The sequence below is a fragment of the Pongo pygmaeus genome, chromosome 1 (genome assembly GCF_028885625.2).
Source record: "Pongo pygmaeus isolate AG05252 chromosome 1, NHGRI_mPonPyg2-v2.0_pri, whole genome shotgun sequence".
Classification (NCBI taxonomy): Eukaryota; Metazoa; Chordata; class Mammalia; order Primates; family Hominidae; genus Pongo; species Pongo pygmaeus.
In genome coordinates this window covers 120,775,320-120,792,628 of record NC_072373.2, presented here as the reverse complement: position 1 = coordinate 120,792,628, position 17,309 = coordinate 120,775,320, and the positions used below count along the sequence as shown (strand labels likewise).

Here is a 17,309-nt window from a genome sequence, read left to right as displayed (position 1 = left end):
GCATGCTGGCACACACCTGTAGTCCCAACTACTTAAGAGGCTGAGGCAGGAGGACCACTTGAGCCCAGGAGGTGGAGGCTGCACTGAGCTATGATCGTGCCACTGCACTCCAGCCTGGGTGACAGAGCAAGACCCTGTCTCTAGAAAACAAGTATCTTTTGTGTGTTTTGGGCTGTTTAAAAAAATTATTTAAAATGGTCTCTTCTGTTCCATAATACTGCTGTAAAACAAACTTTTCTAAGTTCTAATATAAAAATAAAAAAAAAAAACCCATGTGGTTAGGTCAAGAACCTAGGACACATAAATAGAAAACGGATGAAAACTCACGAAAATTAAATATGAAAGATGTCAGCTAGAACCTTAGTTGTCATTAAGCTTTGTCTTCCTTATCCCAGATATTGAAGGCAGTTTACAAGGGGATGATAACAAAGTAACGGTAGCAAAAGACAAGTATGGGACAGACCGGGTCCTGGAGTAACACTGGATCACAGACTGCAAAAAAAAGCCCACGCTTGGAACAAGTTGCCAACTTGTTCCACTCTGCTTGCTTCTGATTGTGCACAGCTGGGATGGGATCGACCCCTATTCTTTCAAAAAGTCATTCACGTGATTTGGATGGGCAAATAGAACTATTTCTCTAAATGGCCAATGTTTTTTAAGAGTCATAATCTGGAATTACATTAAGTGCTCAGCTAAAAAAAAAAAAGTACTAAATTAAAACCTGGATTACATTATGTTTCATGTATACTATAAGGTATGATGTCCTGGATAGCATTTTAAAAACTCAGGTAAGTAAGTTTCATGGGGTTCTTATAAGAAAATTCAGTTAAGACAGTATACCAAACCACAACGTAAAAAGTTTATTTTGTGTATACAGTAGTTCTTACAGCCTATAAACATTCAACATTATTCCATTTAAACATTGTTTTTAACAGCTGTCTACCCTGTTCTGATTTTCCTAAAAGCTTCACACTATATAGGCTGGGCACAATGGCTCACGCCTGTAATCCCAGCACTTTGGGAGGCCGACAAGGGCGGATCACTTGAGGTCAGGAGTTCGAGACCAGCCTGACCGACATGGTGAAACCCCATCTCTACTAAAAATACAAAAATTAGCCAGGCATGGTGACGCACATCTGTAATCCTAGCTACTTGGGAGGCTGAGGCAGGAGAACCGCTTGAACCTGGGAGGTGGAGGTTGCAGTGAGCCGAGATTGTACCACCTCACTCCAGCCTTGGTGACAGAGCAAAACTCTCAAAAAAAAGTAAAATTTCAAAAAAGCTTCACAATATAAACCTTAATTTTAATGACATATTGGCTAGTCAATAAACAAGTCTTATCTCTTTTCTGATAATAAACTGGCCCTGATGTCTTCAATTTGCTTTCATATTTAAGTCTTTCCTGAATTGCTGTCATCATTCAACAGCAGTTGCACGTTGCCTTGCTAGCTGTCAAAGTAGACTTCATCCCCAAATGGATATCTGTAATGAAAGAATACAAAGGTGAAATTTTATTTAAAAATTTTTTAAAAGCATTTGGTTTTGGATTAAAAGGCATGCAAGCAGCATTAATTCCACTCACAGTTACAGTCTATCACCTGGGGCATTCACTACTTTTCAGAGTCAGATCACAGTTCAAAAGACAGCTCTCACCTTGGAGGCATATTCCCCAAGTCAGTGTGAACATGTCTTGTCCCAAGAGGACACTTCATACGCATGGATGTTCACAAATTTATTCTAAACTGCAGGTGTCTGTCAGGATTCATTTGTTACATGTCCTCTGTGTTAAAAATCCTAAAATCCTTTTGCACTTCTTAGAAAAAATAACCTTTCTGATGAAATTTTAAAGATGTTTACAATATTAAACTAGAATATATTTATTAACATGTATAATTTTGAGACAAGGTCTTGCTCTGTCACCCAGGCTGGAGTACAGTGGCTCGATCATAACTCACTGCCACCTCGCGATCCTCTTGCCTCAGCCCTCCAAGTAGCTGGGACTACAGGCGTATACCACCACGCCTGGCTAGTTTTATTTTTAGTACATAGCCTTGAACTCCTGAGCTTAAGCGATCATCCTCCCTCAACCTCCCAAGGTGCTAGGATTGTAGACATGAGCCACTGCACCTGGCCTAAAATTAAATTGTTACAGGCACATAGTAACACTTCCTGGATCCAAACATGTGTATTCTGCATTTCATATTAAAATGAAAAAGCAAGTGCTTGGGATACAAATATCTGCATGAAAATTTAAAGACTTTATTCCTGACTGGTATCACTTTTAGTAAGCAGTTGAACATAACTTGTAGTATGAAATATGGTTAAAACAAAGGACACCTGATGTCTGTGAAGTCTGCTAAGGACAGGTACAACATTTATGCATTGCTTTTTAAAAAGTTTAAAATGAGGAATGCTTTTGATAATCAGAAAGACTAATGTGAAGTGCTGATTGAAGTTCTGTCTGCAGTTAAGGAAGACACCCAACTCTCTTCTTCCTCATCATGGTATTCTCTGTGTATAGATCTCTAAAAATGCAAACTTCCTATGGACAAGACAATATGATTTGCTATAATATGAATTAAGATATGGTAATATCTAATAGTATCCACTGGTAGGATTCTGAGTAACACAAAAAATAGGTCTTATAAAAAGCCCATGCACTTCAGTTGGTGGGGGAAAAGAATAAAGTCATTTTCAGTCGACTGACTCTGTAAAACAGATTACCAATATAACAAGCTATGTTATCTAAATTGCCCTGGCAGTCTTCAGTTTTCTCTAAGTAAACATAAAGTAAAAGGGACAATAAGGATGCAGGCGTAGTAATAGCTGTGGAAAAGATGAAACTACAAAGCCACAATGACCTGTGGGCAGCCTACGTAGAGATTAAGCTGAGGTGTCAGACTGATCCTGGTAACGATACTTCATGGCTGCATGAAGATGCTGGAGGCATCAAGTGGGTGGCCTTAACTCTAGTGGATTCCACTAGGCAATGTAAATTGGTTAGTGGGTTCCTGTAAGTGCCTGTAATGATAAAATTTCTTTTTCAATGTCCCCAATTCAAACTGGCCTCCTTAACTATCCAGAATCAGTGATGCCTGTCATCTGTTCATCTTAAAATAAACACTTCTTACTTTATGGGATGTAAATATCAAAGAGAAGATGAAATTAAAAGCTTTTACATATATAACATGTGTTTGTTAATTCTAATTGTCAGTAAAAATGTGAATGTTGAAGTTGAAATGTGAATGTTGAAGTTGGCACCTTTGTAGTAATCAGAATTCTTGCAGAGAAGAGAAAGAAAGTGAAGAGTATACTTTACAAAGCTCGAAAGAGACTTGAGGCTGTTGTTTGTGCTGGTGTTCCTCTAGCCACAGGGGCTGCTGACCGGATCCTGTCCACATGGTCCAGCCACACCTCTTGCGGGGCTGTATGTGCTGCCTTGGTCTGGGCTGCCTGCGGCTTCAGACTTGAGCTGGACCTTTTCCGCTGCGGGTGAACCTTCTGTATTCCCTGATGTGTCTTGGCCTTGGCCAGAGACAGGCTTGACCGACTGGCTGCTTTCAGTACTGCTTTCTTTCGGTGTGCCTTCCCCCAGGATTCCACCTATCTCCTTGGGCTTTGTATCCAAAACAGGTGATTTATGCTATAAAGTACAAAATTACATTTTAACTGTTTAATGTAATGTGAAGTCTTAGTAATCAAACATATCTAAAAAGTTCCCACCCAAATCCGTTGTAGCAAGCTCCAAACTCTTTCAAATCCAGGGTCCGGTGCTGGGTTATAATTATATAAATGTTATTATACCTCACCAAACTCCACAGTACACTCACGGAGCAGTGGGAACGCTTAGGGCATATACTGGGTGGTCTAGTGGCCCAGCTTAGAAGGGGTCAAGAGAATTGTTCATCAGTATTGTCAACTTCTCTTGCCTGGTGAGAATAATTCATTTGACAAATATTTCTTGAGCATATATTAAGTTCTAGGTGTTAGGGATACAGCAGGAACAAAATACATAAAACTGTTCTCACTGGAACTTATATTTAGGTTAGAAGAAAATCACAAGTATGATATGTTGAATTAAAGAGGCTATGTAAAAAAAGCAGAGAAGAGATGAGTGCTGAATGTGGGTGGGCTGGTAGGGTCAAATTACAGTTTAAATTAGGGTGGTCTGAAAAAGTGATATGGTTAGGCATGGTGGCTCACACCTGTAATCCCATAACTTTGGGAGGCCAAGGTGAGAAGACTGCTTGAGGCCAGGAGTTTGAGACCAGCCTGGGTAATAGCAAGACCCCATCTCCACAAAAAATAAAAAATATTAGCCAGGCATGGTCGTATATGCCTATAGTCCTAGTTACTCGAAGGCTGAGGCAAAAGAATCGGTTGAGCCCAGGATTTTGAGGCTGCAATGAGCTACGATCACTGCACCCCAGCCTTGACCACAGAGTGAGACCTTGTCTCCAAAAATAATAAAAATGAGTAAAGGCCTGAAGAAAGTAACCATATGATATATAAATGAAGACTGTAGAGAGAATGAACAGCAGGTACAAAGGCTCTCAAGTTCAAGGAACAGTCAGGAGCCCTTATGGCTAAAGTAGAGTGAGTATGGAGGGAGAAGAGGTGACCAGAGGGGAAGGGGAGACCAAGGAGGCTTCTAGGCTACTGTGATACTGGCTTTCCCCTCAAGTGAGATACGAAGTCACTGGAAGACTTCTGAGATAGGCGACAGGTAATTACTAACTATAAAAGCTGGAAGGACCATCTTAAGTTTTTGTTTTGTTTGTTTTTGAGACGATGTCTCACTCTGTCACCCAGGCTGGAGTGCAATGGCACGATCTTGGCTCACTGCAACCTCCGCCCCCTGGAATCAAGCAATTCTCCTGTCTCAGCCTCCCAAGTAGCTGGGATTACAGGTGCGTACCACGTCATGCCTGGCTAATTTTTTTGTATTTTTAGTAGAGATGGGGTTTTGCCATGTTGGCCGGGCTAGTCTTGAACTTCAGACCTCCAGTGATCCGCCTGCCTTGGCCTCCCAAAGTGCTGGGATTACAGGCGTGAGCCACCGTGCCTGGTCCATCTTTCTAGATACATGTAGATATGTTTTATTTATATGAAACTATGGGAAGGGATTCTATAATTTCCCAGATTCTGTTATGCTCATAACTATTTCAAAGGTTTAACAGCTGCAATTTAAACATTTCAAATGACAATACAAATTCCTCTCTCAAACAGAAATGGAAATGTCCCTTTAAAAGACTGATAATGGTGAAAAACTTCTCACCATTCTACAGGTAAAAAGTATAGTCTAGCCAGCCAATGACACCGAAGATTTGGGGAAGCAATGTTTTTGATCCCTGGCCCCAGCCCACTCTTCCATCCAGCTAATCCTTTAGGGCTCTACTGCACCTTCCCTAGAGCTCCGGGCCTTCAGTGCTGCCTTCTCTCTGATCTCTTCAAAGATAGAAATTTCTGTCATCTCATATGCTGGCTTCCCATGAAGGTTCATGTGAATTACCATCTGCTCTAACAGACTACTGTTATATTGTATTTTACATAAAAGTTAAATCTAATTTTATTTCTTCTGAGGAAGCTGAACTAACTTTTGACCAGAAAGGGGAGAGAGTGAGTGACTATATCACTCATGATATAATTAAGGGTGAGGGGTAAAAGAGTAAAAACAATCAGAACTCTTCCAGAAGCATTTAGAACCAGTAATGAAGGGACAGCAGAATAAAAAAGTTGCTGACTTACACTGGGTACCACCGTGGGATGCTCTCGTGCCTCGGCGCCTGGTACATCAAATGCCCGGAGCACTTCAGGGCTCTTGTTGCCAGTCTGAAATCTCAAGTCAACATCTCTCTCTCTCAAAATCTCTCTTCTACCCTCATAAGTTTTAGCATAAGGGCCTTGCTCACTGGGGCCAATTTGGCCCCTATAATGGAAATCTGCATCACCTGCTCCACCATCAGGTCTATAATCAATTTCCTCCTGCCGTCTTCTATCCCGTGGCCGAAGTGCCTGGGGAGGTTCTCTCTCAGGACCGCCTATATGTCTCAGCACATGAACTGATTTTCCAGCACCATAGCAGAAACTCTATAAGGAAAAGAAATACATTTTCCTGAGGACTCAATGGCTAACTTACAAAAGTTATGAGGCATTTTATTCAGAGTGCTAACAAAGTTATGTAATTTAACTTACTTGTGGCATTTATAGACATAAACATGTTAATTTGACTTTTTTTCATTAGAGACCTCTTTAGATTAATACAAGGCCAGAGTGGCCAATAAAACTTAATAAATCTTTCAGTAGACATTTTAATCAGCTAGACACATTTCGACTGAACTATAACAATGGCAGGCTGAAGCCTAGATATTTAAATTAGAAGGTTCTAGTCTGATAATTATTCATGTTTCTAGATTCATGCCCATCATATAAGGTAAATGCTGAAAATATTTAAAGTTGTATATCATTATGTAAACAATCTCCTGTACATTTTCTTTTTACAAATATAAACTAGGCTTAAGTTACAGCTAAAATTCAGCAGGTTTTGATTCACATTCCATGGGAAAAAGTAGGCAGCAGTTCCTTAGAGTGTGGCCCAGGGACCCCCGGGGGATACCTGAGACTTTCAGGAGATCTATGAGATCAAAACTTTTCATAATACAAAGACATTATTATTTGTCTTTTTCACTGTCCCCTCCTGAGTGTACAACGGAGCGTTCCAGATGCTAGAGTGACAGCCTCACTCAGACTCAGGGGATGCGTGCTTGCGTGTACAGTACTCATATGTTTTAAATTTGTTTTAACTCCTAATATGTAAGTATCAATAAATATAATCACCTTAAGTAAGAGCTGTTTGTGGGCTTCAATTTTTAAGACTGCAAAGAGGTCCTGAGAACAGAAACTTTGAAAATTTCTGTACTGGTTTTTCAAACACTACTATTTGAAGACAGAAGCAGCAAAAGTCAAAGAGCATAACTTTCCTTAGGGAACACATGAAACAAAAACAGATGGTGAAGACTCTGCTGATAATTTCAGTTTCAGAGACTAAACTATGACGATAGAACTAATGTCACCTAACAAAAAAATACCCGTCAACCACATAATCCTGTAATCACAAGTCAAAAAACAAAACCAAAAAAGAAACGATTTCAAAGTGAACAGAGATAGTGAATCTTGTATCCTTAGGGAAGAGAATTTCCCTTGGCACATCTGAGTTCTTTTTGTTTTATGCGACAACTGCTTTACTTGGGTAATAGCTAAAAAATCGATAACAAAAAACACTGAATAGACCATGGATGGTTGACGAGTAATATTTCTTCTTAATGTCTGCTCCTGGATCCCCAAACTGTTTCTCAGCATACCCATGTTCTTCCACATCCCTTTCTGGTTCTGTGTCAAACTCAATGCTCTATCCTTCTCACTGCTGCAAAAACTCAGACTAGAAATAAGAAGGCCCCCTTTCTGGGAGACAGAAATCAACTTCCTATTTCCTGTGTATTAATTTACCAAGGTTAAAGAACACATTTAAAAAGAGGTTATTATTCTAAATCACTGCTACGACATATGCAATCAAACTAGAGAACTACTTTCTTGATTATAAAAATATACAAGTAAGTATAATATATCTGTATCATTTAGAGGGGCAGAGAGGAGGAAAAAAATCTGTATCACTTAAAAATCACCTTCTCATTAAGCGTGACTTAGCCTGATTTACAACATCAAAGAAGCCCAATAATTTTAGCATTGCCTTTTTTTCTGTAAATCTTGCTAAATATTGACAGTGCTAATATTTAATACTAACCAGTATTACTAATATTAATACTAAGATTTAATATAAATCTTGCTAAATACTGACAGTGCATATATATATATACACACATATATATATACACATATATATACACACACATATATATATATACACACACACACACATATATATATATATATATATTTTTTTTTTTTTTTTTGAGACGGAGTCTTGCTCTGTTGCCCAGGCTGGAGTGCAGTGGTGCGATCTCGGCTCACTGCAAGCTCCGCCTCCCAGGTTCACCCCATTCTCCTGCCTCAGCCTCCCGAGTAGCTGGGACTACAGGCGCCCGCCACCACGCCCGGCTAATTTATTTATTTTTTTTTTAGTAGAGACGGGGTTTCACCGTGTTAGCCAGGATGGTCGCAATCTCCTGACCTGGTGATCCACCTGCCTAGGCCTCCCAAAGTGCTGGGATTACAGGCATGAGCCACCACGCCTGGCCCAACAGTGCTAATATATTAATACTAACCAGGATGGCTAATGCCATAATTATCAGCACTGGAAGATGAAGCAGCGCTGGAATTTCCTTCATGAGTGCTTTAATAAATTCCCCAGTTCCTTTTCCAATATGCTTCAATGGCTCTGTTACAAATGTGGTGAATGTAACTGCAAGTGCCTAAAATGAGAGAAAAGCAACTTAATTTTCTCCTCACAGGACTAAAGTACAGAATGCATCAAAATTCATTGTGTACTGATGCTGAAAGTATGTTACATAAATTAAAATGCTGTTGTGCCATTTTTAATGTGAAAATCACTGTGCAAAAGTATTTTCTCTCGGACAAACGCTTATTAGCAAAATGACTCAAACACTAAATTTCTTTAAAATACAAGGGATTTCTGACTTACTTTAAGTAATTTTTACAAAATATATGCTATACCTTTGTTGGTGGGACCAACCAAATAGGGTTGACTAGTAAGAGCTCATAGTATTTTTGGCATGGGTCATCCTTATAGGTCCACGAACTTCTAAACCATTCTGTTTAGAGAAACAGACAAAACACTGATCATTTCTTTTAATGTTGCATTTCATTCCCAAACAAGACATTACTTTGGTTTTGACCCTCCCTGACCACCCACCAATGAGTTTTAAATTATCTTAAGTTTTAAGTAGACTCCCTGTAATGCTGATTTTTAAATTTTTCATCTTATGTCCAAAATCATGTTTTAAAAATCCATTCAAATTATACATGTTTTATCCAGATAAAAAATTGTATTTTATAAAAATGTCTAAAAGGTAAACACTTTAAAAGCAATGCTTCACAAACACAAATGAGTACAGGTAAAATGGGAAGTCGAAATAAGACTGGTAGATAAAAAAAAGAAATAAGACTGGTGGATTGTATCAAAGTCAATATCCTGGCTCTGATATTGTACTATTAAAGCTGTGCAAGATGGTTACCACTGGAGGAAAATGGGGAAAGAGTACGTGGGCTCTCTCTCTAGTATTTCTTACTGTGTGAATCCACAATTACCTCAGTAAATTTTTAATTTAAAAAGTCAGTTCTTTATGGAGTTTACAAAATAAAGTGGAATATTAGTTCTGATTTTTCCAAATCAGGCTTATATACGTTGGGAAACTAGCCTGAGCTAGAGGAGGCATTTCACTGTCCACTGAAGCCAGGAAGCAAGGCTGAATTGGTTTAGTTCCCACAACTTTTTAAGAAACATTTATTTTGGAACCCATCTGCAGAATTCTGTGTCAGTCATGGACTTGCATTTATAAAATGCCTTGGAACATTATTAAACCATCCCCATTGCTAGATACATACAACCAAAGGTAGTGGACATTCATGAGAATGTTTATAAAATGTGAAAGAATAAAAAAACTAATTTTTCCCGTAGTTAAAAAAGAGTAAAGCTATAACATAAAATTTCACAAGTCAATATAAGGCCATTAAATTTAAGATGGATATTAATTCATATATACATTCATTCACTTGTTTAATAAACTTCTATTGAGAATATGCCAGACACTGTGCAAAGGACGAGATGAACAAAAGCGAGCATAGGATCCTTCACACAGTCTTATGAAGGAAGACAGATAATATCAGAGCCAACATATATACAACTTCTATTCCTTCCCTGTGACTTTAGATGAGCACAAAAAGTCACTGGTTTTAAATCTAAAATGCTTCTTGCATGTTCTTCTGATATTAAAGATTCAGTCATGGAAAGCCTCCTCTGTTATTTTATCATTCTCTTTGTTCTATGTTCTCTCATTCTCAGAATTTCTATTCAAAATAAGGACAAGTGCACAAACACCTTACCCCAGATACTTCCAGTCCAGTCCATCTTCTCGGCACACACATTGTTTAATGGCTCCATCTTGGCAACTTCAGCCTGATGCTGTGCAAAAGCTAGCTGACCAACACCAAAAGGGAACCAGGAGAGGCCGTTACCAATGAAGGTTAGGCCTACACATGCAAAAGACCTTCATTCAAAGAGTGTCTTTACCATTCATCCAAACCAGACTGTTATAAAAGTTTTAATTAAAAAAATACATATTACTATTTTTTCTCTTTTTTTTCCTGAGACGGAGTCTCGCCCTGTCCCCCAGGCTGGAGCGCAGTGGCACAATCTCGGCTCACTGCAACCACCACCTCCCGGGTTCAAGCGATTCTCCTGCCTCAGCTTCCCGAGTAGCTGGGATTAAAGGTGCCTGCTACCATGCCCAGCTAATTTTTGTAATTTTAGTAGAGACGGGGTTTCATCATGTTGGCCAGGCTGGTCTTGAACTCCTGACCTCAAGTAATCTGCCCGCCTCAGCCTCCCAAAGTGCTAGGATTATAGGAAAACATATTATTTGTAAAGAGTAGTTATTTCCAGTTCATGGAAAAGTACAGCCTTAATGCAACAAGTAAGCATAAAGTACTAACTACAATTGCCTTCTCTGTAAGTAATTATAATGAAAAAGGAAAACTTTACTAAAAATATTGTTTTTAAAAATTAGTTCAGCCGGGCGTGATGGCACGGCCCTGTAGTCCCAGATACTCGGGAGGCTGAGGCAAGAGAATCGCTTGAACCTGGGAGGCGGAGGTTGCACTGAGCCGAGATTTCACTACTGCACTCTAGCCTGGGGGACAGAGTGAGACTGTCTCAAAAACAACAGCAACAACAACAACAATTAGTTCTAGCCATACAAATTAAATGACTACTTATTTTCTTTTATAGTTGATGATATCCTATTTTGCACTGGATAATTTCCAGTACAATGACCAATATACAATCATTGAGGTGACAATACTCAAGCAACTTTCCTTCCACACAGAATCTGCGTTTAATTTGTAAATAATTAGTTCTAAATACTATAATACTTAGAGCAAAAGGTTAAGGAAATGTCACAATGCTTTAACCAGATGAAATCATTGAAAATACTTGGCTACTTGACTCATTCTGCTAGAAAGATCTAAAATTTTCTTTCAATAATTATTATTTATGCTATGTTAATGGGAACAGTAGTGGTCCTTTCCAATTTCTATATACCGTATGATCCCAACTTTGAAAGATAATTAAAATCTAGAAAAATCTAGAAAGAAATACCTCAAACTATTGACAGATTTTCTCTAGGTGATAAAATTATAGGTGATTTTAAAAATTAATTTCTTTGTATCTGTCTTTTCTAAATTCTCTGCCATGAATATACCACTTATTCAAAAAATAACCTAATTTTTAAAAAATAATATTTTGGTATCATTTCTAGCAAAGACATAGAATGACATACCCTAAATTACCTACGTGATAATTTTTAAATGTATCCACGTAGCTTTATTCTTTTTTTTTTCTTCCTTGTTTTTGAGACGGACCTCACTCTGTGGTCCAGGCTGGAGTGCAGCGGCGCGATCTTGGCTCACTGCAACCTCCCAAGGTTCAAGCAATTCTCCTGCCTCAGCCTGCTGAGTAGCTGGGACTACAGATGCACACCACCAGGCCCGGCTAATTTTTGTATTTTTAGTAGAGACAGGGTTTCACCATGTTGGCCAGGCTAGTCTTGACCTCCTGACCAAGTGATCTGCCCACCTCAGCCTCCCAAAGTGCTGGGATTACAGGCATTAGCCACCATACCCAACCCACCTGGCTTTATTCTGACTTAGATGCCGAAATGTTAACAGTAACTGGGTTATGAAAATTAGGACTGAACTTTTTTACCCACTAACTGGTCAAGGAATCAAAAAACAGTCAGCTAAGAATTGTCCATTTAATTCCTCTCCAGCGTGGGCCACCTCGAATCACTGCCTCCAACACACATCCAAGGCAAGATTGCTCTCAATGGATTAGAGTCTTCTTTCATTGTGAATAAATGTGTTAAAATTGTAATACCCTCCATCCATGTAATACCTTATATAAATACATCCAATTCCATCCCAAACTGAACAGAAAGCTGATGATTAAAACACGTCTCAACTGAGTGTACCAACGTACATATGTCCACAGCTCGGTAGCCACTAAAACCACGATGCAGAGCAGACAAAGTAGTACCTTAAAACAGAGAGAAGCAGAAATCAGCCACCAAAAACACTCAGGGCAGCTAAAAAGAACTGGACTCAAAGCACAAAATCATTTCTACAATTTTGTGGCTTGTTCATCAATACGGTATGAGTGACCTAGTATAGGTTCTTAACATAATTATGGTGGCGTTTGGAAAGTATTTTAAAAAGGAAACTTAATGACGTTGCCCTTGCCCTCATCCCATCTTACCATTAACACATTATATGGATCCACTCCAAAGGAATCTTCGAATCGCCACTTCCATGTTTCAAAATCATGAAACTTAAAATTAATTAAAATATCACTTAGTGCATCATCCAAGGCACCTGGTTTCCAGTCTTCTCCATTGAGAAACTTCTGTATTTCTAACAAAGTTTCTCTTTTAAGGATAATCTCAGCATCATAATGCATATCGCCTTTGTTTTCATCAGGCTAAATTAAATTTACCAAAAAACAAACAATAGAAAAAGAATTTGATTACTACTTGGTGAACCATTTTAAGACAAAAGCCCATTTGGAACTAAATATTAGTTTGCAGTATTTCATATGTATAAGAATAATAGCCTGGGCGAGGCAGCTCACACCTATAATCCTAGTGCTTTGACAGGCCAAGGTGGGAGGACAGCTTGAAGCCAGGACTTCAAGACCAGCCTGGGCAACAAAGCGAGACCCCATCTCTACAGAAAATTCTAACAACTAGCTGTGTGCAGTGGTGTGCACCTGGCTCCTGCCTACTCAGCAGGCTGAGGCAAAGAATTGTCTGTGCCCGGGATTCAAGGCTGCAGTAAGCTATGAGCACACCACTGCACTCCAGCATAGGAGACAGAGTAAGACCCTGTCTCTAAAAAAAAAAAATAATATCCACCTGTCTTCACAGGCCAACATGAAAACCAAAGATAATACATGTGAAAAACATTTAAAAATTCTAGAACTCTACGCAAAAAAGATACTGTAAATTTCACTAAAATACAGTTGATTCTTGCTATTCGCAGTAGTTATCTTTTTTTTTTTTTTGAGACGGAGTCTCGCTCTGTCACCCAGGCTGGCGTGCAGTGGCGCAATCTCGGCTCACTGCAAGCTCCGCCTCCTGGGTTCACGCCATTCTCCTGCCTCAGCCTCCCGTGTAGCTGGGACTACAGGTTCCTGCCACTACGCCTGGCTAATTTTTTCTATTTTTAGTAGAGACGGGGTTTCACCACATTAGCCAGGACGGTCTCGATCTCCTGGCCTCGTGATCTGCCCGCCATGGCCTCCAAAAGTGCTGGGATTACAGGCATGAGCCACTGCGCCTGGCCTCACAGTAGTTATCTTCTATAAAGTCACCTCAAACACCAATTAGCAAGTACTGAACCATTACTCCTATAATAAATATAGGGTTTGGTTCGTGCAAACCTGTCATAACATTTTTATCAATTGATCAGTACATAACCTTGTTTTATGTGTGTTTCTGTACATTCCTGTTTATGGACACCTTATTTAATATACATATCATTCATTCACTAACATTGAACACATGGACAACTGTCCTATACCTTACGCTTGACTGAAGCCTACCTAATACACACCTTTTCCTTTTCTCTGTAAGTACATCATGGCCTTCTTGCACTTAGAAACACTAGACCTCAGCTCAGCACTACATCAGAGGGCCATTTTAAACAACGAAATCATGCTGTTTAATGATTGGTCTCAAAAAAAAAAAAAAAAAAAAAAAACCCTCTCCCCTCAAAAAAGCATGAAAAAATATACCACTAAATAGACCACAAAAAAAGACACTTGTTTGCAGTAAGAGCTGAAACAAGAAAACAGTTTTGATTGCCTTGTTCCATCTCAGCTGGGAATGCCTGCAACAGGCAACCCAAATTTTTTACCACTCTTCACAGTGTCCCAGAGTAACCACAAAACACCTCAATTATTGACTTTGGGGTTACACAGACTTAATGAGGTCAATTCATAAATACAGAATCTATGAAGAATGAGGATCAACTGTGCATCTTCATTTTATGATTCACTGCATGACTTTTCATTTCCAGACAGTTTTCAGATAGCCTAAAATCTGTATTAGTGCAAACAAGAAAAACAAGAAGGATCTCAAAAGAGCAACAAAATAATGGGTTTCCATAAAATACATATTTATAACTACCTTTTTTAGTGTGAGTTCAGCTTAGCAAAATCACTGTAAACAAATTTTGCATTAATTAGCCAGTTGATACAAATAAAATTCCTTTTTCTTTTATAAACAGTAAATACAAGGTGGGACATGGTGGCTCACACCTGTAATCTCAGCACTTTGGGAGGCCGAGGCGGTCAGATCACTTGAGGTCAGGAGTTTGAGACCAGCCTGGCCAACATGGTGAAATCCTGTCTCTACTGAAAACACAAAAATATTAGCTGGACATGCCCGGGCGCGGTGGCTCATGCCTATAATCCCAGCACTTTTGGGAGGCCGAGACGGGCGGATCACAAGGTCAGGAGATCGAGACCATCCTGGCTAACACAGTGAAACCCCGTCTCTACTGAAAATACAAAAAATTAGCCGGGCATGGTGGTGGGCGCCTGTAGTCCCAGCTACTCGGGAGGCTGAGGCAGGAGAATGGTGTAAACCCAGGAGGCGGAGCTTGCAGTGAGCCGAGACTGCGCCACTGCACTCCAGCATGGGCGACAGAGCGAGACTCCGTCTCAAAAAAAAAAAAAATCAGAAACTAAATATTTTCCAGCATTTCCATCTTAAGTATTTTTGGTTCCATCTGTTTCCTTATCTAGGTTCTGTTCCACCCTGTACATAGCTGTAAGACTCAAATTACAGACTGTACGTATGAGAACGCATCTGCTTCTACAATTCCAGAATAAGGTGGCATTGTTATTCATCTAACACTCCTTTTTCTTTTGGTCACTTCTTACTGTACCAGGAAGATGGAGTATATGGCAAGTTCTGCCAGCCGACACTGTGCTGATGCAAGGGCCTTTCATTTTCAGGGATCTGCCTGTGACCACTTCTGGTAGGTGGGGCTAATGGCCAGATCAATACCAAAGGCTGGTCTCTGACTCTCTAAATCAATTCTGGTGGCACACACAATAGGAAAAAAAAAGTCTATGAGCTTTTAAATGAGCTTTCTAAATGTTATAAGTTATTAAATTTAAGTTTTCTTGATGTTTTCACTTTGGTAAGTGAATTAAAACTAAATTAATGCATTAAAGTCTGGGAAGTTTTCACTTCCCAAAGTGAAAACAGTGACTTCTTAAAAACAGAAATTTTGGCCGGGCACAGTGGCTCCCACCTGTAACCCCAGCACTTTGGGAGGCCAAGGCAAGCAGATCACCTGAGGTCAGGAGTTTAAGACAGCTTGGACAACATGGCAAAACCCCATCTCTACTAAAAATACAAAAATTAGCTGGGCATGGTGGCAGGTGCCTGTAATCCAGCTACTCGGGAGGCTGAATCAGGGAGAATTGCTGGAACCCGGGAGGCAGAGGTTGTAGTGAGCCAAGATTGCACCACGGCACTCCAGCCTGGACAACAGAGCGAGACTCTGTCTCAAAAAAAAAAAGGACATTTTAACAATAATTATGAACAATATGTCTATAAAGCAGCACTCACCACAGTAAACAACAAGGACAAAAACTACATAAAACACATTTTTCTTTTTCTCAGCATATATTGAGAGAAAACAAGGAATAGGATCAGGACAGAATTATCACCCCACCTCCTCACCTCCATTAACTGGTGGAGCAGTGCACAGAGCTGAGTAAGTAAATCCATACAAACTAGAGGAGAAAGAGCGGTCTGCACTGCTCATCTTCCACCAGACCACTGCAAAGCAGTATAGTAGTGCCTTTAATCCTGAATGAATAGCTGCTGGTTAAAGAGTCAGTCAGGTGGTCTCTGTTAAAAAGCATCATGATGCTTTCACTTCTTCCTATTATTTGAAATTAATAAATAAAAATATATACTATATGGATTAGTATCACACCATCAAATACTCACAAGTCCAAGCTTTCCAGCTTCAATTAAAATCTTATTTAAGTATCTCCTAAAAACAGGATTGCTTTGACTTTCATAGTCTTCCCTCTTTTTCTTTTCACACTCATCAATCTGCAACCATAAAATCAATTCAACATTAGTTAGAGTCAACGTATAATATAAGGGTTAAGTTTCTAGCCTAGTGCTGCCATCGGAATCGAGGTAAGGAGCTAGTTGTTTTGATCAAGCTTGCATTTATCAGCTATAACACATTACAGTGCAGAGCTGGCCTGCTTCCCCATGTTATCTTTGCAAAGGGCAAGTAGGCAACAAATAAGGAGCACAGATCCCGTACTTAGCCCTAACCTGGCAGTTTTTCTGCTGACTTTCAGCAACTTTAAAGCTAAAGTCCAGGAGGCAGAGATCCACAAGCAGAGCATCTGGACCAATCTGCCCCTTTCTACTTCCAAAGCAACAATTTAACAAGAGAAAGAAGGAAGGAAGGGCAGCAGGGAAGAGCAGAATAAATACACAGAGAGAGACAAAGGGACAGAGAAACAGACAAGATGAAGCCAGAAGATGAAATGAAGGACACAACAGAATATTTCTTCAATGTGCATATGACTTTTGGCCTTTTATTAATGTTTTAATTAGCAATTAATCATCCCATGCTGTATGGAATGCTCAGGAAGGCAGGAACTGCAGCTTCTACAGGGTACCATCCACATTGCAACCCTTCAGCACACAATTCTACACTGAAGCAGACTTCCTATGAACTTAGCTCTGCCACCAGCAACCCAGCAGGCAAGTCGCTGAGGGTAGTGGATAGCTTTCAAACACTAACATAACTTTGTGATCATCAACTTGCATTTTTTAACTGAGTGTGGACCATGAGTCGAGCACTGAAATGCACGTCAGTGGATAAACATGACAATAATTGAGCAGCACACAGACTTAAAATAAGGACACTGAGCAGAGAAGGACATAGAAGGACACAGCAATTTCCTTTGCCCTCAGGCAAGGTTTGTAAAACCAGTTTATTTTCTAAACCTT

At 39.6% G+C, this 17,309-nt stretch overlaps 2 protein-coding genes across 11 annotated transcripts in view; one reads left to right on the top strand and one right to left on the bottom strand.

Moving 5' to 3' along the window:
• Positions 1-732, top strand: part of GPSM2 (G protein signaling modulator 2) — a 57,780-nt gene extending 57,048 nt beyond the window's left edge. For all 4 annotated transcript variants that reach the window (XM_054491162.2, XM_054497653.2, XM_063664573.1 and 1 more), the window contains one exon: positions 396-732. The gene's annotated coding sequence lies outside the window, so the exon portion shown is untranslated. The remainder of the gene's footprint in view (positions 1-395) is intronic.
• A 105-nt stretch (positions 733-837) lies between these two features.
• CLCC1 (chloride channel CLIC like 1) overlaps positions 838-17,309 on the bottom strand; it is a 31,654-nt gene continuing 15,182 nt past the window's right edge. For 3 of the 7 annotated variants that reach the window (XM_054499867.2, XM_063664575.1, XM_063664576.1), the window contains exons 4-12: positions 16,281-16,388; positions 12,509-12,730; positions 12,149-12,289; positions 10,081-10,174; positions 8,692-8,789; positions 8,283-8,429; positions 5,749-6,090; positions 3,320-3,643; positions 838-1,482 (exon numbers count right to left, since the gene is read on the bottom strand). In XM_054499867.2, the coding sequence (XP_054355842.1) occupies positions 3,365-3,643; positions 5,749-6,090; positions 8,283-8,429; positions 8,692-8,789; positions 10,081-10,174; positions 12,149-12,289; positions 12,509-12,730; positions 16,281-16,388 (1,431 nt within the window). In that variant the 3' untranslated portion in view covers positions 838-1,482; positions 3,320-3,364. Of the gene's footprint in view, positions 1,483-3,314; positions 3,644-5,748; positions 6,091-8,282; positions 8,430-8,691; positions 8,790-10,080; positions 10,175-12,148; positions 12,290-12,508; positions 12,731-16,007; positions 16,213-16,280; positions 16,389-17,309 lie in introns of all 7 variants that reach the window. The other 4 variants (XR_008504267.2, XR_010126324.1, XR_010126325.1 and 1 more) reach the window with 3 other exon arrangements.